This window comes from Schistocerca piceifrons, chromosome 1, assembly GCF_021461385.2.
Source record: "Schistocerca piceifrons isolate TAMUIC-IGC-003096 chromosome 1, iqSchPice1.1, whole genome shotgun sequence".
Lineage (NCBI taxonomy): Eukaryota > Metazoa > Arthropoda > Insecta > Orthoptera > Acrididae > Schistocerca > Schistocerca piceifrons.
In genome coordinates this window covers 995,736,168-995,763,626 of record NC_060138.1, presented here as the reverse complement: position 1 = coordinate 995,763,626, position 27,459 = coordinate 995,736,168, and the positions used below count along the sequence as shown (strand labels likewise).

Genomic DNA, 27,459 nt, shown 5'->3' with positions numbered 1-27,459 from the left:
ATCGCTTTTGTTTCATTTCTTTTTCGATGGTAAATCACTTTAGTTTCTAATTATTTCTTCTGAAGGTATTCATCATATACCGTCTGTTTATCATTTATGGCTTTTTGTATCTCTTCGTTCCAAATTTTTAAAGCTCTTTTCCTGTCGTTTCTATGTTTTTCACCTCGTAGTTCACTTGCTCTTTTACAACGTTTTTACCATAAGACCATTCTTTATTTTCGTCTTCACTAGTAGGTATTTCATTCAGTAATTGTGTGTGTCTGTTCTGATACAGATCTCTTAAGCTCTTTACTTGCAATAGATGTACCCTAAACCTTTTGTTTTATTTTATTTTTTGTTAATCGCTTTTTCCATTTTTACTATATCTAGTATGTTAATTTTGCAAGCTTTGGTCTCTATTTATATTTCCACCTCCATACAGTCGAGTATTTACTATCCGCGGAGCTAACTTTTAGTTAACTGTTACATACCCTATTACTGATCGGTAATCTCGTGCAGGCCATGTAAATTCGTGAATGTCTTTCGTCTTAAAGAAGGTGTTCGTTACATTCAGTTCGTTCAATGTCATGAATTTCCTTAGTTTTTTTCCATTCTGATTAACAGTAACTTCCATGTTAGTACATATTTAATTAGAAACTGGCAGTTTTTCAATTCCAGCATTTACATCTCTCTCTAAAATTACATGCTCCTCAGTATTAAAATCTGGTTGAAAAGGAGTCAGAAGATCAAAAGCTATTAATCCCAGACATAGAGGTGGTTCATACTTGTTGCTCCGTTCTGTAATTTCCTTAATGATTTGCAAACGGAAGGAGAATAACTAGTGATAATTATTAAATATTTGCAAAGGAGTATTAAAAGGTAATGACGGAAATTAAAATTGGTGATATTCTTTATTGAAATGAGGTAAGAGGTGCGGCTCTTCAGATAGCCCATTTATTGTGTTACAGGTGTAACATACACAAAATCTTGGACGTATCGCCGTAAAGAAGAAATATCTTTGATGATAAATCACGTGATCCTCGAGGTCAGAGCAGCATCATTACATCAATGTTCCTGCTACAATTGTTTCAATGCTCTGGCAGATAGACATTCACGAATTTACTGGCGTTCCAGAGAAAGTGTGGAGGGGAGCTATCCAGTTGTAAAACAAAATTAGGTAGATGTTCCCGTAGATGAAGCATAAGCCATTCTGCAACACGTCATCGCACAAAACATGTTCACGCTGGTGACTCTCTTTTATAGTACCCAATGGAGAGAGGGAAAGATTAGCATATAACAGGAAAGTAGGAGGGTAGCATGAAACCTGTCAAAAGACTTTGGTAACCATTATACAGAATGATACGTGTTATTCTGCAGCTCTTATTTTCAACAGACTTCCTGCAGAACCGAAAACCGTAAGTCATAAACTCTGGGCAGGCCGGTGTGGCCGAGCGGTGCTCAGAGAAAAGAGAAAAAAAGAATAGAAAAGAAGATTCAAATGGCTCTGAGCACTATGGGACTTAACAGCTGAGGTCATCAGTTCCCTAGAACTTAGAACTACTTAAACCTAACTAACCTAAGGACATCACACACATCCATGCCCGAGGCAGGATTCGAACCTGCGACCGTAGCGGTCGCGCGGTTCCAGACTGAAGCGCCTAGAACCGCTCCGCTACTCTGGCCGGCGCTCAGAGCCATTTGAACCATGAACTCCGGATTATCCATCCTAAGTTGAAAGGTTGGCTTGTCCACATTCTCTTCATTCTGCATAGGAGTTTTCTGAGTAGTGTAATGCTTTTCGCTGTAATGAATGGTCTTTGAGGTAGAATACCAAAATATTTTGTACCGTGTAGTCTTTGACGGCCGGTGATTACGTAAGTTAAAAAAATCCAAGTTCAGAGACCGTGATAGATACATAAACCTATTCACTGACGTTTCGAAAGCATATATGTGAGACATCCTGAGAGAAATTGGTTGTTCTAGGAACAAGCGACAGTTACCGATTTACCTCCGTAGCTGAATACACAGGTTAACTGCCAATGTTCGCATATGTTGTTTATTAGCTAAACCGGTGTCGTCACCTTTTTTAAAAGAAAATACAAAAACTCTCGTGAAATATTACGTTAACAAATTAAATAAACACTGAACTACAATTCATAAATTAAAAGTGATACCTTATTACTTCTTAGCTGATGGCTACGTTAGAAAGTTGTTCCTACAACTGCGTCCATATTCTCTGGTCGAGTGAGGCTAGTCAGGGGAAGTTCTTATATAACTAGAGCTGTCCGTATAAGCTAATAAAATTTGCCTGACAAAAAAAGCGAAGCACTGGAAGAGACGGCCGAATGTCAATGTAACTTCATACAAATACACAACATCGCACGAATCTAACTGATTAGTGATACAGATCCCTGTGACTGTAAACGGTCAGAAAAGTGCTTTAGTGTTCTTCATGTTAGGATGAGAGTCGAGAATGTCAGCAGTCGGACTGAGAAGACACCACAACACAAACAGCTGTGTGTGGGGTGGTGCGAGCCAGGAAGTGTGGACTGTTGATGAACGGCGTCCCACGGTGTTCAGTGATGAATCGCGGTTCTGCACTGTCCAAGATGACCATCAACGGCGAGTATGGTGGCGACCTGGAGAAAAGTTCCATTCGTCCAGTGTTCTGGAGAGGGCGAGTGGTGCTACACTTGGTGTCGTTGCATGGGAAGCCATTGAGTATGACTTCAGGTAACGGCTGGTAGTGACTGAGGAAATTCTTATAGTACAACGATTCATCACGAAATCCTGCATCCTCACCTGTTTCCACACGATACGTGTCTCTATAAACTGGCTGCGTGATGTTGAGGTACTCGCATCACCAGGAAAATCCTCAGATTCATCTCCTTTAGAGCATGTGTGGGACCAGTTTGGATGTCTACCCTGTCGGAGTGCCAGTTGACAGATATCGAGGACCAGTTAGAGCAGTTGGTTGCCAGCTTGCCATGGGGTAGGAAACAACGACTTTTTGACACATTTCCCAAGTGAACCAGACCATGCATACACGCCAAGAGGGTTGGAACATCATAGTGATAAATGGTCTTATTCTGGCAAGCTATTTGTAAATTTGACTCGTTTTTGTAATTCTTCTCTGTCCATGGAGTTTCATTTCGTTTCCTCCTCCCCTTCTGAGTGCTTCAATTTTTAGTGAGGCTATATATTTCCTTAAAAAAATGTTCCACTTTCTTGTATAGAGAAGAACCATTCGAGTCGATAGTCACATTTCTGGCACACACTTGAAGGAAACTGATAAAATTTTGTAGAACTGACACACAAGAAAAAAGGATGGTCTGTCTGTACATAACATTGTGTTTCTGTTGCAAATATCCTCAAATCAGAAGTCCTATCGTTAAAGTGGACATTAAAAGGGGTTCCGTTTATTGAAAAGATTAAGAAATACTATCCTGCACCAGCAACATGGTAAATGTGAATATATCTGAAGGTGTATCCTGCAGATGGGGACGAAACGACAAACGACTGTGAATAATTTTTTACAGGATGGGCAAAATAAAACTGGCCTGAAAAATATTTCGTGTACCTTAAGATAGGCATATCGTTAACAGTGATGTATGTTGGGTTGCCTATTTCAAGGTGCTCGAAATATTTTTTGGGCCAATAAATTTTTTTTTTAAACATCCATTGTAGTTCCGTCGGCCTGTCAGTCTGGAATGTGTGACTGATAGCATTTTGACTCATTTTTATTTCTTTAATTTCAAATGTTTATATTTTGATGAATGGCCTGCTGATTGGGTAGTAGCTGCGCGCATTACAGAGCAGCTGCGTGTAGCACGGTTGACTTACCGATCTGCCAGGAGTAGGCGTAGTTGAAGTAGAAGCCCATGGACTTGAGATCCATAGCGGCGAGGGCTAGCAGGTAGAGGCCCATGCAGAAGTCTGCGGTGGCCAGGTGGCACATGAGGAACTTGGGCACGGTGAGGTCCGAGGCGGAGCAGAGCAGCACGAGCAGCACGGCGGCGTTGCCCAGCAGCGCGGCCGTCACCACGACCCAGACGCAGCCGCGCAGCCACGGCAGGCCCATGATGTCCTCGCACGGGTTCAGCGCGTCCGGCTCGGGCGTGCACCGCACCGCCACCCTGCGCACACACCAGAGCCTTCTAAAGACGGGAACGACCTGGGGCACGTCTAACCACGATCGAAAACTCTCTGACAGGGCACAGAACGTCATTCTGAATGAAAACTTACCTACACGTGCTGAGGTACACTGAGGTGACAAAAGTCACAGCATAGCGATATAAACTTATACAGACGGTAGTAGTACCGCGTACATAAGGTATAAAAGAACAGTGAATTGGCGGTTCTGTCCCTCGTACTCAGGTGATTCATGTGGAAAGGTTTCCGATGTGATTACACTACTGGCCATTAAAATTGCTACATCACGAAGATGGCGTGCTACAGACGCGAAATTTAACCGACAGGAAGAAGATGCTGTGGTATGCAAATGATTAGCTTTTCAGAGCATTCACACAAGCCTGGCGCCAGTGGCGACACCTACAACGTGCTGACATGAGGAAAGATTCCAACCGATTTCTCTTACACGAACAGCAGTTGACCGGTGTTGCCTGGTAAAACGTTGTTGTGATGCCTCGTGTAAGGAGGAGGAATGCGTACCATTACGTTTCAGACTTTGATAAAGGTCGGATTTTAGCCTGTCGCGATTGCGGTTTATCGTATCGCGACATTGCTGCTCGCGTTGGTCGAGATCCAATGACTGTTAGCAGAATATGGAATCGGTGGGTTCACGAGGGTCATACGGAACGCTGTGCTGGATGCCAACGGCCTCGTATCATTAGCAGTCGAGATGACAGGCATCTTATCCGCATGGCTGTAACGGATCGTGCAGCCACGTCTCGATCCCTAGTCAACAGATGGGGACGTTTTCAAGACAACAACCATCTGCGCGAACAGTTCGACGACGTTTGCAGCAGCACGGACTATCAGCTCGGACATCGTGGCTGCGGTTACCCTTGACGCTGCATCACAGACAGGAGCACCTGCGATGGTGTACTCAACGACGAACCTGGGTGCACGAATGGCAAAACTTCATTTTTCGTGTTTGGCGATATCGTGGTGAACGCACATTGGAAGCGTGTATTCGTCATCGCCATACTGGCATATCACCCGGCGTGATGGTATGGGGTGCCATTGGTTACACGCCTCGGTCACCTCTTGTTCGCATTGACGGCACGTTGAACAGCTGACGATACATTTCAGACGTATTACGACTCGTGGCTCTACCCTTCATTCGACCCCTACGAAACCTTACATTTCAGCAGGATAATGCACGACCGCATGTTGCAGGTCCTGTACGGGCCTTTCTGGATACAGAAAATGTTCGACTGCTGCCCTGGCCAGCACATTCTCCAGATCTCTCACCAATTGAAAACGTCTGGTCGTAGGTTGTCGAGCAACTGGCTCGTCACAATACACGAGTCACTACTCTTGATGAACTCCACTCGTGTTGAAGCTGCATGGGCAGCTGTACCTGTAAACGCCATCCAAGCTCTGTTTGACTCAATGCCCAGGCGTATCAAGGCCCTTGTTAAGGCCAGAGGTGGTTGTTCTGGGTACTGATTTCTCAGGATCTATGGACCCAAATTGCGTGAAAATGTAATCACACGTCAATTCTAGTATAATATATTTGTCCAATGAATACCCGTTTATCATCTGCATTTGTTCTTGGTGTAGCAATTTTAATGGTCAGTAGTGTACGATCGCACAACGGGAATTGAGAGAATTTGAACGCAGAATGGTTGCTGGAGCCAGATGCATGGGACATTCCATTTAGGAAATCGTTAGAGAATGCAATATTCAGAAATCCAGTGTCAAGAGTTTGCGGAGAATATCAAATTTCAGGCATTACTTCTCATCACTTAACGACCGAGAGCAGCAGCCTGTGAGTAGATCTGTCAGTGCTAACAGACATACAACACTGAGGGAAATAACCACACAAATTAATGTGGGACGTATGACAGTACGGCGAAATATGGCATTAATATGCTTCGGCTGCAGACAATCGATGCGAGTGCCTTTGCTACCAGCACGACGTCGCCTGCAGTGCCTCTCCTGTGCTCGTGACCATATCGATTGGACCCTAGGCGACTGGAAAGGAGGGCCCTGATCAGGTAAGTCCCCATTTCAGCTGATAAGAGTTGATGGTAGGTCGAATGTTGCGTGGACCCCATGAAGCCATGCACCCAAGTTGTAAACAAGGCACAGTGCAAAGCTGGTGGGGGTTCCATAATACTTGCTTACATGTAATGGTCTGGATCCTCTGTTCCAATTGAACAGATCATTGACAGAAATGGTTATGTTTGGCTGCTTGGAGACCATTTGCAACCATTCATGGACTTTAGATTCCCAAACAATGATGGAATTTTTATGAATGACGATAAACCATGTCACTGGACCACAGTCGTCCGCGACTGGTTTGAAGAATGTGATTTGGACGCCCAGGTCGCCCGACATTAGTCCCAGCGAACATTTATGGGACATAATCGAGAGGAGGCCAGCTCGTGCACAAAATCCTGCATCGGCAACATCTTCACAGTTATGGACGACCGTAGAGGCAACATGGCTCAATATTTCTGCAGGGAATGTCGAACGACTGGCTGAGTCCGTGCCACGACGAGTTTTTGCACTACGCCGCGAAAAAGGTGTTCCGACTCATTAGGAGGTGTCAAAATGGTTCAAATGTCTCTGAGGACTACGGTACTTAACATCTGAGGTCACCAGTCCCCTGGACGTAGAACTACTTAAACCTAACTAACCTAAGGACATCACCCACATCCATGCCCGAGGTAGGATTCGAACCTGCGACCGTAGCGGTCGCGCGGTTCCAGACTGAAGAGCCTAGGAGGTGTCCCATGCCTTTTGTGATCTCAATGTAATACTTAGTGTGTTCCAGGAGAGCAGTTGCTGTTGGTGCTATACGTGAAAGATTTAGTGTCCGGTATTAGTTTCAGTCAGCCTGGTGCAAAGACTGGTAACTTGCACTTAATGCAAAGAAATTAGAAGTTGTGTGCTTCACCAAACGCAAAAGTGTGGTATTCTTTGACTACAGAATTAATGAGTCACAGCTAGAGTGAGCCTGTGACGCCCATGACCGTCTACTGGCCTGACTGTAGATACAGTGAACTTGAAACGTCCCCTTTGAAAAATTGTACAAGACTGTGCTTAAACTGACACACAATATTTTTTTTAGCGCAACGCAATCTGACTTTCAGTAATCCCTACAAAAGAATGGCCCTGACTAACATTAAACTATACCTTTCAGAAATCACTTACCTCACAAAAATCTTCATTACTCGAACTACTGCAATACAGCGAGCGCCACTACTGCCAGCTAAATAAAAGATTCAAACTACGGAAGGCACTAACTACTGATAGGGATAGTTAGCAAATGAAAGATATTAATAGAGAACAAACAATGTATTTACCTTAATAGTCATAATATATATATAGCAGTTCATGACAAATTACAAAACTCCGCCATCTCTCTCCCCACATCCATCACTGCTGGCGGCTCATCTCCAACTGCGCAACGCTACGCGCTGTTCACATCCAGCTGCCGCTGCCCAACACTACAATGGCAGACAACAATGCAAACTAGCCACAGACTGCACACAGCACAGCCAGTGATTTTTATATTGAGCGCTACGTAACGTTGCCAATAAGAAAACATAAACAGCCTACTTACAAACTCTTTCTACGCCAAGGCGCTAGTAAGGGGAGATAGGCGCTAGTAAGGGGAGAGTGGCGGGCCCTTTTCCCGGACACCTCTTACCTCATGGAATGCTTCCTGGTGCCGATTATGAAACAAGTTGAGTGGATCTGGGGACTTCCTTGAGGGACTGCACGAGGAAAAATCCCTGGCTCTATTCGGGATTGAGCTCGGGATCTACACAGACGGAGTCTAGCACTCTAATCACTAGACTACCATAGCTGCTAAGATATGAAGTAATTAGGTGAAACACGGTTCGTAGGAAGAATGTTAAATGAAGGAAGGAATGTAGGATGATTAATATTTGTCGTCCCAATAGAATGAGGTCATTAGTATAGAGTATAGCCTTGTATAAGGGGAATGATGGAGAAGGAAAACATCTGTGCTCTTTCAAGGGTGCCATCCTGCCATTTACAGTAAGCGATTTGGAGAAACTGTGGAAAACCTGTCTATGGAGATTTGACCCACGGTCCTTCCAAATACGAATCCAGTGTCTTATCAGTTTGATACCAGTCTCGGTGGCAGGATATCGCGAAACTGCAGTTTGTCTACAAAACGGATTTCATATGAAGCAATTGTAGAACAAGTACTTCAATACTGCTAGGAGAGGACATTGAGCAAATACAAAGAAGGGCTGTACAAACGATCATAGGCTCGTTTGAATGGCGAGGGGGTTAACAGCAGTGTTCACAAACCTTACATGGCTGGCAATTGAAGAAAGGCGCTGTGAATCTCGCAAGTACTTGCTTAGAAAATTGAAAGAATCGTGTTTCATTGCAGAAAATATGGATAATCTTGAGTTCCTGGATTTTTATCTCATAGAACTATTTCATATATTATTAACTGAATAACAGCTCGCAGAGAGGAATGAGCCCATTGTGGGACGGAGGCCAGGGTGGCATGGCTCTGACAGTGGTTCAGATACCGCCGTGCCTGGGGCCGCCCGGAAATGTCAGATCTGTGCACTAACCGGGTACAACGTCATATACGCCCAGCTGCAGTCACAAAGGGATGAATGGCATGTTACACATTTATACACGTGCAGGGCAAACTATGGTAATTAAATTATGAAACACCGCTTTAAAGAATAGAAAAGTACGATTCAGCAGATATACAGGGCGATTCAGCTGCCCCTGCAGCTGTGTTTTATGAAACCCGCGACACCTTCAGATATCACATGGAAGATTTATTTATTCTCTCGCTCGCTACGTGCAAACTATTAGTCCTGCAAAAGAAATGAACAGGACCGTTTTCTACAAAATTTAATGTTGCTAAATTTTATTCTGGGAAACATTTTTGGTAGTGGCTGTCGTTTTCGAATTATTTAAGAAGAACGTACAAAAGTGACCATGTATTTTTGTTCATGTACTCGAAAACCGTGGCCTTCAGTGAAAGCATATCTCAGTACAAAATTTAACTACATTAAGTTTCCTGTAAAAAGAGATTGTTAATTTTTTGTGTAGGCCCAATAGTATGTGTGTAGCGAGAGAAAAAATATGAAAATCTCGTGCATGGTTTCTGGAGGTGTTGCGCTTTGCATAAAATGGGTTGCATAAAACCCAATGATAGAGGCAGCTGAGTAATCCTTTTTCCCAAGAGATTTTGTCTGGTGATTCGGCAGATATTTGCAATTTCTTTTTTGCAATGTATGACTGAAGTCATCTCAAACAAATGGTGCGTATCCAGTGGTTCGTGCGACGACCAAGAAAGCGTCGGTTTGTGTCCAGTTTCGAGAAAAGTGATTTCTGTAGCGTAATATTATGTGCCCATTCGATAGAGCGCTCCCAAATTGGTCTAATGAGATATTCATTTTATCGGTATGTGTTAACAGGAACAGTAAAACGCGAAGAATAACAAGCACTACAGCAGCAGTGGCTGAGCAACGCTTTGATCGGGTGTAGCAGTTAGCACAGGAGCCTGGGCGATGCCGTCGCTTCCTACTTTACGTACAATAAAGTGTGATCTGTCATTTTATTCAGATTTTTGATTCTAGAGATTCAACCAGATTTTTAGTCTATTGTATCAATAACTGAAAATAAGGCTGGTGATTGCTCTGTTAAGTGATGTACATGTTAGGAATTTCGGGGAAAGAGGGTGCAAAACTTATAAATGGGCGGCCATCTTCCCCCTAGCGCATTGCTCTGAACGGAGTTGTTGAAGCAGGACCGCGCACCTTTGGACTCTGTGACGACGATCACGATCTTTGGAAATATTCTATTATAGTTCAGTGGGAACTTAGAGTCTCTGATTTGTTTTGCCAGTAGTTCAGTGGAGCATGAATTTTTCGTGAGTTAAGTCACATCGGTCTTAAAGTTATTTGCACTGAGTCTATCTTTAACCCACTTAGCTACAAGGGACTATATTTATTTCGACACTGATCGACAGTTAATTTCTTTACATCGTGTGTCTAGCAAACTTTTTATTGTGTTACTGTTGATTTGACTTCGAGCAATTTAACTGTGAACACTTGGTGTGTTTTCAAATTGTTTTAATGACGAGGGCTGAAACTTTAATAGTGGCAACTATTTATTTACAGCTCGTACAAAATAGATACGTGTTTCAAAGTTTTACTGACCTTTAAAGTAGTCACCAGCATTGTGTATAACTCGTTGCCAGCGATGTGGAAGTCGTAGGATACTCTAAGCAGTGCCAGTTGTGTTGACAGTTCGACCGGCGCGGTCTATTGCCGGAATTTGTAGCAGTTCTGAAGCGAATGCCGTGAAGTGTTTCCTTCAGTTTAGAAATCGAGTTGAGCTCACGAAGGCTTAAGTCAGGGGAGTGCAGTAGGCGGTATAGTACTTAGCAGCCCAAACAGTCAAACAAATAAGTAACAGCTTGCACTGTACGCGCTTGAGTATTGCCCTGCAAAATGATGGTCTGGTCCTGCAGAAAGTGTCATCACTTCTGTCTCTAAGCTTGTCGAAGGTTGTGTTCCAAAAATGTATCTGTTTTGTACGAGCTGTAGATAAATAATTGCCACTTTTTAAGTTCCAACCATTCGTATATAGTATGTTTGCTGACCACTGTATTGAGGGGTGGAGCTATTTTACTTCACAGTTGAGTTTAGTCACCAGGCTACATTCAGTATGTGTGAAACAACATTATATATTTTATTGAACTTCAACAATTTCAGATTGGGGAATTTTAAATAGATAGCCGCACCTATGTTCAACCTGAGATACTTTCAAGCTGACGAATACGCCAGAAACAATTTTATTATTTTTATTATTTAAAGAGACAGTAACAGTTTCTAGTCAGCATCCCCTAGACAACGAGCTCATCATCGTCCTAGTTGTATAGGTATATTAGCCGAGTAATCTATCTCCATCCATTTAACTCCCCCCCCCCCTCCACCGCCTCTCTCTGCAACCGCTCCTCCTCCTTTGTCCATCTACTCCCCCCTTTAATTCCATTTTCTCCTCTCCCTCTCCATCTGATCCTTCCTCTCGCTGATCACTGCCCTCCTCGCTCTGTCCATATTTTTCTCTTTCCTTTCTCAGCACATCTCCTGTTTCCCCCTCTCTCTCACATTCTTCTATTCTCTTTCTCTGTCCATTTCCTCCTCCTCATCTCTCTGTCCATCTCTTCCTCCCCCTTTCCTTTGCCCTCTCTGCCTCTGTCCATCTCCCCCCTTTTTCCTTTCGCTGTCCATCTCGTCCTCTGTCGTCCATCCCCGTCCGCTCTCTGTTCATTTCCTCGTTCCTCCTATCTGTGCCCATCACCTCTTTTCCCTGTCTATATGTGCATCATCTCCTATCCACTTCTCTCTCTGTCTTTCCCCGTTAACGTCCCCATGTTAGGAGGCTGGTTGTTCCAGACCCACAGTATTTCTTTCCAGAACATAACTAATATGGTCACCTAATTCGGATGAAACTATTCCGGTGGTTTAGGATGAGGTATTTAACACTGGCGTACACACGCCACATATATTTCACACGTAAGAGAATTGGAACTTTAATAGTGGCAACTATTTATTTACAGCTCGTACAAAATAGATAAGTGTTTCAAAGTTTTACTGACCTTCAAAGTACTCACCAGCATTGTATAGAACCCATTGCCAGCGATGTGGAAGTCGTAGGAAGTCGTAGGATACTCTTGGCAGTACCAGTTGTGTTGACAGTTCAAGCGGCGCGGTCTATTGCCCGACGAATTTGTAGCAGTAACTGCCACTATTAAAGTTTCAACCCTCGTATTTGTGCACATGTTTCACCTGTATCTCTAATGAGTTTCGCCCTGTAGTTTCATTTTTAGGCAGCTCAATGTCTATGACGCCTTATCCCCTGAACTACACTCCTCGAAATGGAAAAAAGAACACATTGACACCGGTGCGTCAGACCCACCATACTTGCTCCGGACACTGCGAGAGGGCTGTACAAGCAATGATCACACGCACGGCACAGCGGACACACCAGGAACCGCGGTGTTGGCCGTCGAATGGGGCTAGCTGCGCAGCATTTGTGCACCGCCGCCGTCAGTGTCAGCCAGTTTGCCGTGACATACGGAGCTCCATCGCAGTCTTTAACACTAGTAGCATGCCGCGACAGCGTGGACGTGAACCGTATGTGCAGTTGACGGACTTTGAGCGAGGGCGTATAGTGGGCATGCGGGAGGCCGGGTGGACGTACCGCCGAATTGTTCAACACGTGGGGCGTGAGGTCTCCACAGTACATCGATGTTGTCGCCAGTGGTCGGCGGAAGGTGCACGTGCCCGTCGACCTGGGACCGGACCGCAGCGACGCACGGATGCACGCCAAGACCGTAGGATCCTACGCAGTGCCGTAGGGGACCGCACCGCCACTTCCCAGCAAATTAGGGACACTGTTGCTCCTGGGGTATCGGCGAGGACCATTCGCAACCGTCTCCATGAAGCTGGGCTACGGTCCCGCACACCGTTAGGCCGTCTTCCGCTCACGCCCCAACATCGTGCAGCCCGCCTCCAGTGGTGTCGCGACAGGCGTGAATGGAGGGACGAATGGAGACGTGTCGTCTTCAGCGATGAGAGTCGCTTCTGCCTTGGTGCCAATGATGGTCGTATGCGTGTTTGGCGCCGTGCAGGTGAGCGCCACAATCAGGACTGCATACGACCGAGGCACACAGGGCCAACACCCGGCATCATGGTGTGGGGAGCGATCTCCTACACTGGCCGTACACGACTGGTGATCGTCGAGGGGACACTGAATAGTGCACGGTACATCCAAACCGTCATCAAACCCATCGTTCTACCATTCCTAGACCGGCAAGGGAACTTGCTGTTCCAACAGGACAATGCACGTCCGCATGTATCCCGTGCCACCCAACGTGCTCTAGAAGGTGTAAGTCAACTACCCTGGCCAGCAAGATCTCCGGATCTGTCCCCCATTGAGCATGTTTGGGACTGGATGAAGCGTCGTCTCACGCGGTCTGCACGTCCAGCACGAACGCTGGTCCAACTGAGGCGCCAGGTGGAAATGGCATGGCAAGCCGTTCCACAGGACTACATCCAGCATCTCTACGATCGTCTCCATGGGAGAATAGCAGCCTGCATTGCTGCGAAAGGTGGATGTACACTGTACTAGTGCCGACATTGTGCATGCTCTGTTGCCTGTGTCTATGTGCCTGTGGTTCTGTCAGTGTGATTATGTGATGTATCTGACCCCAGGAATGTGTCAATAAAGTTTCCCCTTCCTGGGACAATGAATTCACGGTGTTCTTATTTCAATTTCCAGGAGTGTATATGTCGTACAATGACATATATTTCTAGGTGCATTAAGCGGCATATGTGTTCTGAATAGTGTTAATAGTAAGGAAATAATAAATAAAAACGTCATGCATGATGCGACAGTTTTCACGCTTCTCAGTATTTACAACGTCATATCTCCTGAACTGTGAGTCGTAAAATGGTATAATTTTTCTGGTTCATTCAGTGGTATTTGTTGATCCTGTCTGCAAAGTGAGTCGCGAAGACAATTAGTAGTTGTTGTTGTTGTTGTGGTCTTCAGTTCTGAGACTGGTTTGATGCAGCTCTCCATGCTACTCTATCCTGTGCAAGCTTTTTCATCTCCCAGTACCTACTGCAACCTACATCCTTCTGAATCTGCTTAGTGTATTCATCTCTTGGTCTCCCTCTACGATTTTTACCCTCCACGCTGCCCTCCAATACTAAATTGGTGATCCCTTGATGCCTCAGAACATGTCCTACCAACCGATCCCTTCTTCTAGTCAAGTTGTGCCACAAACTTCTCTCCTCCCCAATCCTATTCAATACCTCCTCATTAGTTATGTGATCTACCCATCTAATTTTCAGCATTCTTCTGTAGCACCACATTTCGAAAGCTTCTATTCTCTTCTTGTCCAAACTATTTATCGTCCATGTTTCACTTCCATACATGGCTACACTCCATACGAATACTTTCAGAAATGACTTCCTGACACTTGAATCAATACTGGATGTTAACAAATTTCTCTTCTTCAGAAACGCTTTCCTGGCCATTGCCAGCCTACATTTTATATCCTCTCTACTTCGACCACCATCAGTTATTTTGCTCCCCAAATAGCAAAACTCCTTTACTACTTTAAGTGCCTCATTTCCTAATCTAATTCCCTCAGCATCACCGGACTTAATTAGACTACATTCCATTATCCTTGTTTTGCTTTTGTTGATGTTCATCTTATATCCTCCTTTCAAGACACTGTCCATTCCATTCAACTGCTCTTCCAAGTCCTTTACTGTCTCTGACAGAATTACAATGTCATCGGCGAACCTCAAAGTTTTTATTTCTTCTCCATGAATTTTAATACCTACCCCGAATTTTTCTTTTGTTTCCTTTACTGCTTGCTCAATATACAGATTGAACAACATCGGGGAGAGGCTACAACCCTGTCTTACTCCCTTCCCAACCACTGCTTCCCTTTCATGTCCCTCGACTCTTATAACTGCCATCTGGTTTCTGTACAAATTGTAAATAGCCTTTCGCTCCCTGTATTTTACCCCTGCCACCTTTAGAATTTGAAAGAGAGTATTCCAGTCAACATTGTCAAAAGCTTTCTCTAAGTCTACAAATGCTAGAAACGTAGGTTTGCCTTTCCTTAATCTTTCTTCTAAGATAAGTCGTAAGGTCAGTATTGCCTCACGTGTTCCAGTGTTTCTACGGAATCCAAACTGATCTTCCCCGAGGTTGGCTTCTACTAGTTTTTCCATTCGTCTGTAAAGAATTCGTGTTAGTATTTTGCAGCTGTGACTTATTAAGCTGATAGTTCGGTAATTTTCACATCTGTCAACACCTGCTTTCTTTGGGATTGGAATTATTATATTCTTCTTGAAGTCTGAGGGTATTTCGCCTGTTTCATACATCTTGCTCACCAGATGGTAGAGTTTTGTCAGGACTGGCTCTCCCACGGCCGTCAGTAGTTCCAATGGAATATTGTTTACTCCAGGGGCCTTGTTTCGACTCAGGTCTTTCAGTGCTCTGTCAAACTCTTCACGCAGTATCGTATCTCCCATTTCATCTTCATCTACATCCTCCTCCATTTCCATAATATTGTCCTCAAGTACATCGCCCTTGTATAGACCCTCTATATACTCCTTCCACCTTTCTGCTTTCCCTTCTTTGCTTAGAACTGGGTTTCCATCTGAGCTCTTGATATTCATACAAGTGGTTCTCTTATCTCCAAAGGTCTCTTTAATTTTCCTGTAGGCGGTATCTATCTTACCCCTAGTGAGATAGGCCTCTACATCCTTACATTTGTCCTCTAGCCATCCCTGCTTAGCCATTTTGCACTTCCTGTCGATCTCATTTTTGAGACGTTTGTATTCCTTTTTGCCTGTTTCACTTACTGCATTTTTATATTTTCTCCTTTCATCAATTAAATTCAATATTTCTTCTGTTACCCAAGGATTTCTACTAGCCCTCGTCTTTTTACCTACTTGATCCTCTGCTGCCTTCACTACTTCATCCCTCAAAGCTACCCATACTTCTTCTACTGTATTTATTTCCCCCATTCCTGTCAATTGCTCCCATATGCTCTCCCTGAATCTCTGTACAACCTCTGGTTCTTTTAGTTTATCCAGGTCCCATCTCCTTAAATTCCCACCTTTTTGCAGTTTCTTCAGTTTTAATCTACAGGTCATAACCAATAGATTGTGGTCAGAGTCCACATCTGCCCCTGGAAATGTCTTACAATTTAAAACCTGGTTCCTAAATCTCTGTCTTACCATTATATAATCTATCTGATACCTTTTAGTATCTCCAGGGTTCTTCCATGTATACAACCTTCTTTCATGATTCTTAAACCAAGTGTTAGTTATGATTATGTTGTGCTCTGTGCAAAATTCTACCAGGCGGCTTCCTCTTTCATTTCTGTCCCCCAATCCATATTCACCTACTACGTTTCCTTCTCTCCCTTTTCCTACACTCGAATTCCAGTCACCCATGACTATTAAATTTTCGTCTCCCTTCACAATCTGAATAATTTCTTTTATTTCATCATACATTTCTTCAATTTCTTCGTCATCTGCAGAGCTAGTTGGCATATAAACTTGTACTACTGTAGTAGGTGTGGGCTTCGTGTCTAAACCTATTTGATTTTGTGTTTATAACCCTGTAGTCACCTGACCAGAAGTATTGTTCCTCCTGCCACCGAACTTCACTAATTCCCACTATATCTACTACTAATTAGTAGTAACGAAGTAAAAAATTAAATCGTCATGCTTTTTGCGGCAGTTTTACTACGTGAACAGCGAAAATGTAGTAGGCGATAAACTTTTTCCTTTCATCATTTTCTCGGGGTTGTCAGCATGAAACAATTTGATAAACGTTTGAAATTATGCGTAAAGTTTGTTGCTACTCACTGTAAATAAAATTCTTCTGAGTTTGGGACCACACTGTGATGCTCGGCGTTGTTTAATATTTCGTGATTGTATTTTGAACAGTGTGGAGGCAAGAACTGAAACGCTGCGTGAATTCAAGGCTTTCTTTGAAACCAATTCACGTTCCCCTTGCCGGAAAACAGTCCCCCATCTTCACAATTCAGTTTAAGACGCGACTTCGATCAGTACCACGGCCGTATGTGATCTTCTGCGAGAGGGATACCTTCATAAAACGCAAGGCGAGCAAACGGAATCATGTGGTGTGTGCCTGATGCAGTGCACATCCAACTTCATCCCTCACGTGTACATCCAGACAATTACCACCAATCACCCTAGTGCAGCTATTAGAGTGGAGGTATTGTAATTTTCGGTACCTGTCCTGCACGTAGTTTGCAATTTGAGCTTTTTCTTGAGGACTGTATAAATAGCAGTGTGTTCAACATGAGTGAAATTCATCAGAGCATCAATCGTTACTCATCGACCAGACCGCAGCTTTTGGTCTACTTGTTGTACGATTTCGTCAGCTTTCGTAGGCGTTTGTCATGCACACTTTGACGGCCGTTTGCAACCTCTCGACATCATTTTTTTAAACCTTCCTCCAGTCATAGGGGCCCATAAAGCAGGCAGAACTCCCGATGAAGTTCAGCTCCTGTAGATCCTTTTGTACACTAAAATCGAATTACTGCATGCAGCTGGCAGGACTAAAGATTTTCGAATCCATTATCGCTTACATTCACCCACAGCAAAGCGAGTACGGAATCAAAACAATGACTTTTGTGGCTTCATGAACAGTCTATCCGTAAATCTGGGTCGCCAACATTTAAGTGTAAGCAAACAGACCATACTTTTAGAATACACTCCTTAGTTGCATAAAGTACGAAATTTATATATTGTAGAGACGACCGTGACTGCAATAATGGTTAAAATAATTTTCATTTTCCGGCATAATCACCAGTATGTTTACAGACAGTCAGTTTCCACCATCTATAACAGCCGTCCTTAGATCCTTGTGATGCACAGGACCATCCATGCGCTGTGTTAGCCGTTTGGGGCGAAACCGCTTGTCTGAAAACATAACGATGACTGTATTTGAAAATAACAATAATTTCAGTGAGGCACTGGTATTACAAATTACTTGCTATGACTATAGTGATGGAAACATTGTTCTATTCGCACAGCCGAACTCTTCACTTAGACGAATCTTATCAAGGTTACCTCCCAACACATCATATAATAAACATAGGAAGATGAATGATTTCCAGAAACAATGGTCAGAATTACAGGATACAAGGACGTTTTGGCTAGCGTCTGGAATATCAGCTTTAACTGTTAATGTAATGTATGTTTCTAAGTAGAGCTGATTTCTGACGAACTGAAACGATATTCGTTTTTTACGGAAAATTACTGGGTTAGCAGTATAGCGAAATCTAAAGCGATGGAAATGACCAGAAAACTTCCTGTGTTTCATCGAGGCACAGAAAGAGGCCAATAACACGGTTTAATTTGAACCTATTTGTTCACAGCAAACACACTGCCTCTCGTTCCGCATAACACATACAGAATAACCCAGTTTTTGCTCACAGTAAACTCTTGTTTTTCCTCCATTTACCAAGTCTTGTAACTCATTAAGTTAAGTCAATAATCAATTGTTTCCACACAGCAACCGTGATTTAATGAAATAAAGAGAGTGAGCGATCTGCGAACCGAAAAACTGGAAAGTTTGCTTAAAATTCACAAGCTGCACTGCTACATGTCATCGTTAAAATAACAATGGAATATTTTTGCGTCTGAACACAAGCGTTTTACTGGTAAGCACTGTTCTTTTATATTCTGAATACTATGCAAGGTATTTGGTATCTTTATATCTCTGACCTGTCTTTTATGCAGTTGTTAGGGACTTGTGATCACCATAATTAACTTCATCAAGTGGACAGTTGTAAAATAAACATAAATTGCCCACATTTTTCGTTATGACGTTGAATTATATAAGTTGCTCCGTGTATACATTTCAGCCAAAGTCCTTTTTAATTCTTCTTTTATAGGTAAAATTATCCTATAACTTGCTGTTACTTTTCTCACTTTCTTTGACAGAAATACTATGTATTACATAAAGTTTCTACATTTCTAGGTAGAGTGTTTCCAGAAGCACTTAGAAATCTTTATTTATGTTATGTAATAGTACATTGACAAAAGACATCGCATATTTACTCACAAGCTTGCTTCATTTCCCAGATTAATTTTAGTCAAATTCTTTTCTCTGTTGCTTTCGGTTTTTGTGTTAATTTCTTGTTTGACGTACACCATGTTAGTTCTAAAAAACCTAATTTCTGTTACCATATCAGTATGGCCTTACACACATTCATCATGTAACGTCTCTTTGTCTAAACGTGTCTGATATAATAATGTCTCCGTGATGGTCCAAGATCATTTTCCGGCATCTAAAACGCTTTCGTAATTACTATGGTCAATCGTTCTTCAACTATGCTTTATCTTTTTACCGTTCTCCTGCACGTCCCCTGTTTTGAACAATGTTCTGAAATCATATCGCATATGCTACCACAAACGTTGTTAAGTCTGCTGTCGTATTTTAATGTCAGATTTTAATTTTGATTCAAAGGTATTTCTTTTTATCTGCTTAATTTGTCGCGTAACTGCTTCTGTATTCTGCAGCCTTCAGATTTTGCTCCACTGGTTTCTTTGCTGCGAGATTCATTCTGAGATGTAGGCAAGAAACAACATTTCTGATTTTTTTCGATAGATGTATGGTCTTTGGTAATTCCAGCAGCCGGAGAGCAATTCTAAATGATGTATTTCCGTGTGTATTACACTGAAAATGAAGAATTATCTAAGGTACTCAAGTGTGCGAAGTACTGTTCACATAAAAACGGTGTGAAGGCTAGCAATACATGAAGATTTTTAAATAAAGCATTTACAGGTATTTCGGAAAGGAAGAATTTGTATATTATGTCATGTTAAGAATACATGACAATATCGTTATACTTTTCAGTCAGCATATGGTGGAACAACACACATCAAAAGATATTGATGTTGCCGATATTGCATTCTTACCAAAAGCTACACGACTATAGAACAGTTTTTACAGCCAGAGAGCTGGAAAAAGATTTTGCCACAGAAAGATCACGCATTCTAAATGAGGATTTCGGAAAAGAACCAACAAGGCAAATAATACCAGAATTTAAAAGAAGTAATATTTTAAACAGCTTTGTCGTCTTGTTTTTCTGGAATGCGGAGGATTCCTATGTTCACATTATGTCTGCAATACATCGTTTATTGTTTTGTGTATCTTTCCGATGAACAAAAAAGACTAATTAATTAGGCGTTTTGCATCAATCAATGATGTTGTGGCAGCTAAATTTATTACATTTTGAGCCACCATTACTGGTCATGTTTCTCGAAGCATTTAATTATGTTTGTATAGTATTCTCTATTTATGAATATGTTTTTGAAATGTCTTAATAGCAAGCTAGTTATACTTGTAAATGAAAACCGCACAGTATTCTTTAAATATTACAGAACATCTCGTCCGCAACATTCAAGAGAAATAACTATGTTGGAATGTGAGAAATTACATTCTATTACATTAGTCGTGTTCCGTGGATTTAGAAGAGAGATGTCTCTGGGATATGGAAAGAGAACAGGGATGTAAATTCGAATACATGGAAAATGATCGGTTAACTGTATTTAATAGCGATTATACTGTAGCCTAATGCATTAATTTTAAGGGCTTCGCTGAAGATATTGTTCAGCGGAGGAGACAGAGTTTCCAACAGAAAGTTGTTTTTTTTTTCTATTAGAGAATTCTCCTTTTGGACTTAAGCTCTGCCACGTTACTCTGAAGGCATTCAGTACAGCTTGGCAGCTGGCTGAATACATGTGCAACGATGTATCTGACTCCATTTTCTTGTACCCTTGAGTCTTTGTAGAGGTTGTTTTTAATGCATATTTATGCTTGGCATCATTTTTTAGAAAAGAGAAATATCAGTAATAAAAAAGAATATTACCGAATGCATGTATTGTTAAACAGTTGTAAAGAAAACCCGTTTTTTTAGTACCAAGAACAAAAATAATATATAAAAACAGAAACGAGCGACGGACAGTAATAGTGTATGTTTTTCCTTTTCTTCATTTATTGTCCATTTCATTCTACTTTTGGGTGAGAGAATTTGAGCGGAGTGGCAGGAGCTAGAATCCATCTCTTCAGCTGCGCAGTTTATATAAGAAACAGAACATTAAATAAAAACAATAAATACACGGATGAATCAGAGTTTACAGTGTACTGAAACCACTTGAGAATTAACGTGATGATTTACCACTTTAGACAAGAAAGCCTCTAAGGAAACCTGTAGCCATACTGGCATTAGATGCTAGAACGCTTGACTTGATGGCCAAATTAACTTTATTTCTCGTCTTATGAGTCGTTTCGGGAGAAACCTATCATCAGTTCTGCTGTATAAAACATACAAATAAGAAAAGATATTAAAAGAAATATATTACCTCAACGCAGTGAAGCCGCGAAATATGCCTATTAATATCACTACACAGTATCTTGACGCAACCTACTCCTCCCTGTAAACATTTCTTGTGTTCAAATTCGGCAGCTTTGAAACATTGTTAGTACAAACCCAAGATGACGACGTGAGAAACATTGAATATCCAACAAAAATAACGTTCTGTGAGTTTGAGCGTGAATTTGAAAGTGACATGGAAGCCAGAAAATGTGAAAAGGGAAATGCAAAGGCTCAATCTAGATATGAAATGTAACGGAAAAATATAGGAATTTGTGATCAGGCGAATATAGTGTGTTACCTGTGGCAGCAGAAAACTGTACAACTGGAGGAGGATTCGTTATACTAGGAAGGTTGGGCTGAGAGTGGGGTTACTTTGACAGTTCAATTACAGGTTTATTCTCAGCGGAATCGACAAGAAAGCAGCACCAACAAAAGTAGTTTAAGTATACATACCGATGTCGCGAGCAGCAGATGAAGAGACAGAGAAAGTATATGAGCATAATGAATGCATAATTCAAGACGAAAAGGGAGATGACAATCTAATAGTCATGGGTGATTGAAACGCAGTAGTAGGAGGAGTAGACGACAGGGTTACGAGAGAATATGGATTCAGTAGTATGAATGAGGGAGGAGAAAGACTAATCGATTTCTGCAGTTGGTTTCTTATGGTAATAGCGCATACATTGTTCAAAAATCACAAGAGGAGACGGTGTAGCTGGAATCGCCCGGAGAAACGCAAAGATACCAGCCGGATTATATCAAGGCAAAGCTAGGTCTCCGCAGTGTCCTTTCTTCCAGGAGTGCTAGTTCTACAAGGTTCGCAGGAGAGCTTCTGTGAAGTCTGGGAGATAGGAGACGAGGTACTGGTGGAATTAAGGCTGTGAAGACGAGGCGTGAGTCGTGCTTGGGTAGCTCAGATGGTAGAGCACTTGCCCACGAAAGGAAAAGGTCCCGAGTTCGAGTCTCGGTCCGGCACACAGTTTTAATCTGCCAGGAAGTTTCAAATCAGAGCACACTCCGCTGCAGAGTGAAATTGTCATTCTGGATATATCAAGGTTATATGGAGTTTCCGATATCATACTTGGATTGCAAGACATACCCATGAGCTGATATACAGTTTGATCACCACTTAGGAATCAGAGTAAGCCCAAGTTTAAGAGAATCGTCCGAAAGAATCAACGTGGAAAGAACTGGGATACTGAAGTACTACAGAATGATGATGTACGTTTGAAATTCGATAAGGCTAAAGATACTGCGATAGTGAATACCACAGTAGGCTGTTCACCTGAAAAGCAACAGACATTTCTAAAAAGGGCAGTCGCTGATGTTGGACAGACAAATATCACGATTCCAGTTTCTGCACAAAAACACAATCAGCAGACTAGGACTTGACAGACTGACAAAAGCTAGATCCTGTATCCGTTGACTGTTGTAACTGATTAACCTGTCTGAAAGTCTGGGGCACCTTCATACAAATAAGTGGGTACAGTACCGCACTTAAGTCGGTTTTTGTTATTATTGCAATTAAGGTCTGCGGAAGTTCCAGGTGGTCTCAGTCAACGCACTCCATATCGTAGTATAAGCAAAATGGTTTTTATGTTAAAAGTAATGGCAGCTCCCACTGCACACTACCACAATCTGATGTAGCGCTAAAGTTTCCGAAATGCAACATGTCCCACCCTTCTTCCTGGTGTCCGGCAACAGCCTAATACGGTCAAGTGATTCGCGGAGACCGCTGAAGAGAAAATTTATGCTGTGTGGCGTAAACATGACAAACGGAACTAGGCCCCTAAATATAATAGCAGAGGGAATATTAACATATTCGTGTACGAAACGGCGATGATTTTCGAATTATGACCTAGTTAATTGTCTTATCCTTGGTGTACACTGTTAGAAAAAAGGTTTTGACTTGTTTTTTCATTCCCTGTCTTGACACAGCCCAGACCAAAAATTCCAAACTAGGATTCGAAGCCAAGAACTTATCGTTTACCGGTGGTATTCTGGGAATCTGGAGGATGCAGTAAGTGAGGTTATGGGTTTTACGTTCCTGTCCAGCAGATAGTTTTAACTTACGAGAAAGCACACAACTCACTGCCGAGTTAAAGATTCATTCTGCATACGACATGTTATTTGAGATACGAGTAGAGCGCATTGTAGAGCTATATGTCTTACGGTGAGAAAAGACCCTTAACAGCTGACAACAATAATGCTACCTTTCAACTACAAAGTGTGAAAGGCTGCCGTTAGTCATGGATGGCATCTGTAGAACAGCAGAAACAAAGAGCTGTCACTACAGAGATGTACAGGGTGTCCCATTTATCTTGACCACCCTAAATACCTGTTTGTCCAGATGCAAATTACAAAATGTTTCAAATAAATGTTCTTTAGCCCTCAGGAGGACATCAATCAGCATGTTTGCCTTCTTTATAGATTTGTTTTTTACAAAGATATGAACAACGTCATGACTTTTTTTAAATGGCACCCTGTATTTTTTACTCGCTAATTCATTTCCTCTCCTAAAGACCTATTGAAAAATGTATCACAGTGCATCATTCACTGAAACAGAATGTTATGAATTACATAACACAACATTAACGTTGACGCTCCCAGAGCTTAGTGCAGGTACTCGGGGTAATGGAACACATCTACTCGCTGACGCTGACAGAGGACAAATGTAAACATAAGCAGAATGCACACCCGTCATTCCGTCAACCATCGTCAGTTGAAGAGTTGTGTGAGTAGAATGTACACCAACGAAGAGAAGGTAGAAATGCTACTCATCTATGGGGAATGTAAGTTAGCAGAAGAGTAATTGCAATCCTGTTTTCTTACATTTAGTACAGTAGTTTACTCCTTTTAAATTCTGTTGTGTAGAGTAAGCATACAATAAAGGCGGTCCCTCCTACAAACTGCATCGGTATAACGTTTCTTTTATTGCTGTTGGTGAGGCAAGCGAAATGCTACGCAGGCAGCGGAACTGCACAGAGAGCGATATCCTGACAAGAACTCACCTTCGCGACGGATGTTTTCTCGTCTTTTGCGACCCTTCAGGAAACGGGAAGTTTCAACCCACGACAACGCAGTCGTCGTAACTCTCGCACAGACGAATCTGCCGAAGTTACTGTTCTCGATTCCGTTGCTATGAATCCACAGTGAGCACACGACGGCTTGAACACGATATTGGCATTCCTAAAACCAGTGTATATCGTATTCTTACATGTCACCGGTTCCATCTTTACCATGTACACCTACGTCAAGAATTGCTTGGGAATGATTTCTGTCAATGGGTACAGCAGCAAGTCCTGGCCAACCCGAACTTCTTCTCCAATGTTCTATTTACGTTGAATGTTCCTTCTTAAACAAAGGACAGGTAAATATAAGGAACATGCATTATTGGTCCAGCGACAACCCACGATGGCTTAGACAGGTGGAACGTCAGCGTCAATGGAGAGTTAACGTCTGACGTGGGATGCTTGATACTACAATTATTGGCCCTTATTTCACCAATGATAGTCTAAGCGGCACAGCACACTCAGACGAATTCTTCCTCCTCTTCTGGATGAAGTGCCGCTAAGAACCAGAATGCTTTTGTGGTATCAACACGATGGACGTTCAGCACATAATGCCTTGCGTGTACGTCGTTTTCTGAACTGAAGGTATACTGCCAGATAGATTGGTCGAGGAGAAACAGTTACTTAACCTGCTAGGTCACGTGATTTAAATCCTCTGGACTTTTTTCTTTGGGGATGCATTAAAGACGTTGTCTATCAAGATATTCCAACAACTCCAGAGGACATTCAGGAAGGTATCATGCTTGCTTGAAATTTTCTTCAGCAGGAAACACTGGAAGCAGTAAATAATTCTTTCATTCAACGTGCACCAGTGCGTCGGTGTCCAGGGTCACCATTTTTAGCAACTCTGAATATTCTACTCCTGGGCAATGGCACAGGAGACTCAAAGTTAATTTTGTGTTATGGTTTTACTTGGTTTTCATTTCTTTTCTGACAATTCCAGCAAGTGGACGAGTTTGTGATCCCGGGCTCAAAGTCAGTGTTGTGTTATGTTATTAATAACATTGTGTTTCAGTGAATGGTACACTATGATACATTTTTCTATAGATCTTTAGGAGAGGAATGAATTACCGAATAAAAACTACAGGGTGCCAGTTAAAAAAGTCATACCGCTGTTCATATCTTTGTAAAAAACAAAGCTACAACGAAGACAATCATGCTGACTGATGCCCCCCTGACGGCTAAAGAACATTTATTTGAAACATTTTGTAATTTACATCTGGATAAACAGTTATTTAGGATGGTCAAGATAAATGGGACACCCTGTATATAAAATCGTGTGACATGACCGATAGCAGCAAATGTGCCAAGACATTGGGCAAAGCGCACTTTAAGTGTCAGGGATCTCCTCTGGTCGTATCGACTATACTTTCCTTTTAGCCAAATACCAGTGAACTGAGCACTGGTGAAGGGGTTCCCTATTGGAAATATGTGTAAGAGACAAATCAGTCCCGGCATTTACTTCGCAGTCATGAGACAGTTTTTACCTTATTTCTGGGACAGTAGGTCCATACTAAAATATGAAGAAGTGATAGTGCATTTTAAGTGATTGTTAAAGGTGTAAGAATGTGTAAATACCGTTATTAAACAAACAAAAACGACGTAAACAACAAATTTTGATGTCAGAGTTTGTCATTGCTCTTAAAAATAGTTTGAACGATGGTCAGAAGTTGATGGTATCAGCTGGACGCAGACATGCACGGCAAAGATTTTGGGGTCAGATTGCTCTTATTAAGCAATGCAGCCAGGAATAATGCACAGTGGATGATCGTAGATTTGCCGCCAGTTATAGTGTGTGTACCAGAGCAGTAAAAAAGAAATAATGCTTAAATGAAGGTAGTTGCGAAAACGTACTTTACGTTGGCTGAGGCAGATGTGACACCAGTTTTCAATGACTCAGCATTTGTAAAACCTGACATCGTCAGCTGAGGGACTCAGCGATATGGATTGTTATTAACTCATTCTAACGTAAGCATGGTAGGTTTTCTGATATTTTTTATATTTTAATGCTTTCAGAAAAATGTGTATGAGATTTTCACTGAAAGCCAATTTCTTCTATTTTCATAGATTAAAGAACTGAAACCGGTAATTATAATTACATTTTATTGCGACCAAGACAATTAAAATTTATAAAAAATGACTCAGCATCATTTATTCCAGGATGGGAGCACCGTGCCGAACCTGTATCTCTCCTAGTTCACGCACAGGATTTGCGTGTGTTATGAGTGTGGTGAGCGCGTCCGTTGTGTAATAGCGCACAGATGCGTAAGTAATGAATGTTTTTCTTTGGTATAGCGCAGACCTCGATCATTTGGTTCCGCAGGTCGCAGAATGCACAGTCATAATCCCAATACGAGACGACTAGCATTACCATCGCGAATTGTAAGAATTCGTTTATTGTATAAGATAATTAAATTAACATCTTGCTCGACATGTACTATGTACAAGTAGCCATCCAACTTGGTTGCTGGAGTTTTTTTCCAACTCCAAGGAGAGAGTGGTCTGTTTCAGATCCGTCCCATTGTACAGGTGGCTGGTCCCGGCGGAAGTTCGAGTCCTCCATCGGGCATGGGTGTGTGTGTTTGTCCTTAGGATAATTTAGGTTTAGTAGTGTGTAAGCTTAGGGACTGATGACCTTAGCAGTTAAGTCCCATAAGATTTCACACACATCTCATTTTTTTCATTGTACAGGGCGGGGCAAATAAAAGTGGCCCGGACGAGTGGTTACCATTTGTGACAGCATTAACGGAGGAGGAAAAGACCTACAATTACTTCCAACCGGATGAAGCAACTGCCCATTTAGCCGGCCGAACCTTGTAGCACATTTACACAATCTTCATGACTGACGGAGTTGTTAGCTGAGGTCAGTCTGGTCGCGGCCCCAGCTGGCCACCTAGGTCACCTGATCTGTCAGTGTGCGATTACTTTGCGTAGGGAGCCATCAAGTCTAAGGTGTACCGCAACAGGAATTGCAGAATAACATTTAGTATGAGACTTCAGCAATTCCAGCAGTCCCGCTTCGATCCGCCTCCAGCAACTTGCTGACCAGGACCCAAAAGTACCAAGAGATAAATGGTTGTCACTTTCGACATGTGCTGTACAAAGGTTAGTACCGTGCTTCCTTTTCTCAGTTGTGTTTCTTTGTACCCTGGATGTCTGTTCTCCAGGCCACTTTTATTGCCGCATCCTGTAGATTCGTGTATCTGTGTAGCTGCCGATCATGAATCAGACATTTACAGGTTTATTTTTATT

The 27,459-nt window shown here is 42.3% G+C and overlaps 1 protein-coding gene across 1 annotated transcript in view; it reads right to left on the bottom strand.

Annotated features, from left to right (window-relative positions):
* The window catches only part of LOC124777052 (thyrotropin receptor-like), a 476,722-nt gene that overhangs the window by 198,413 nt on the left and 250,850 nt on the right, over positions 1–27,459 (bottom strand). Inside the window, exon 11 of the mRNA XM_047252324.1 lies at positions 3,823–4,115. Coding sequence (XP_047108280.1) covers positions 3,823–4,115 — 293 coding nt within the window. The remainder of the gene's footprint in view (positions 1–3,822; positions 4,116–27,459) is intronic.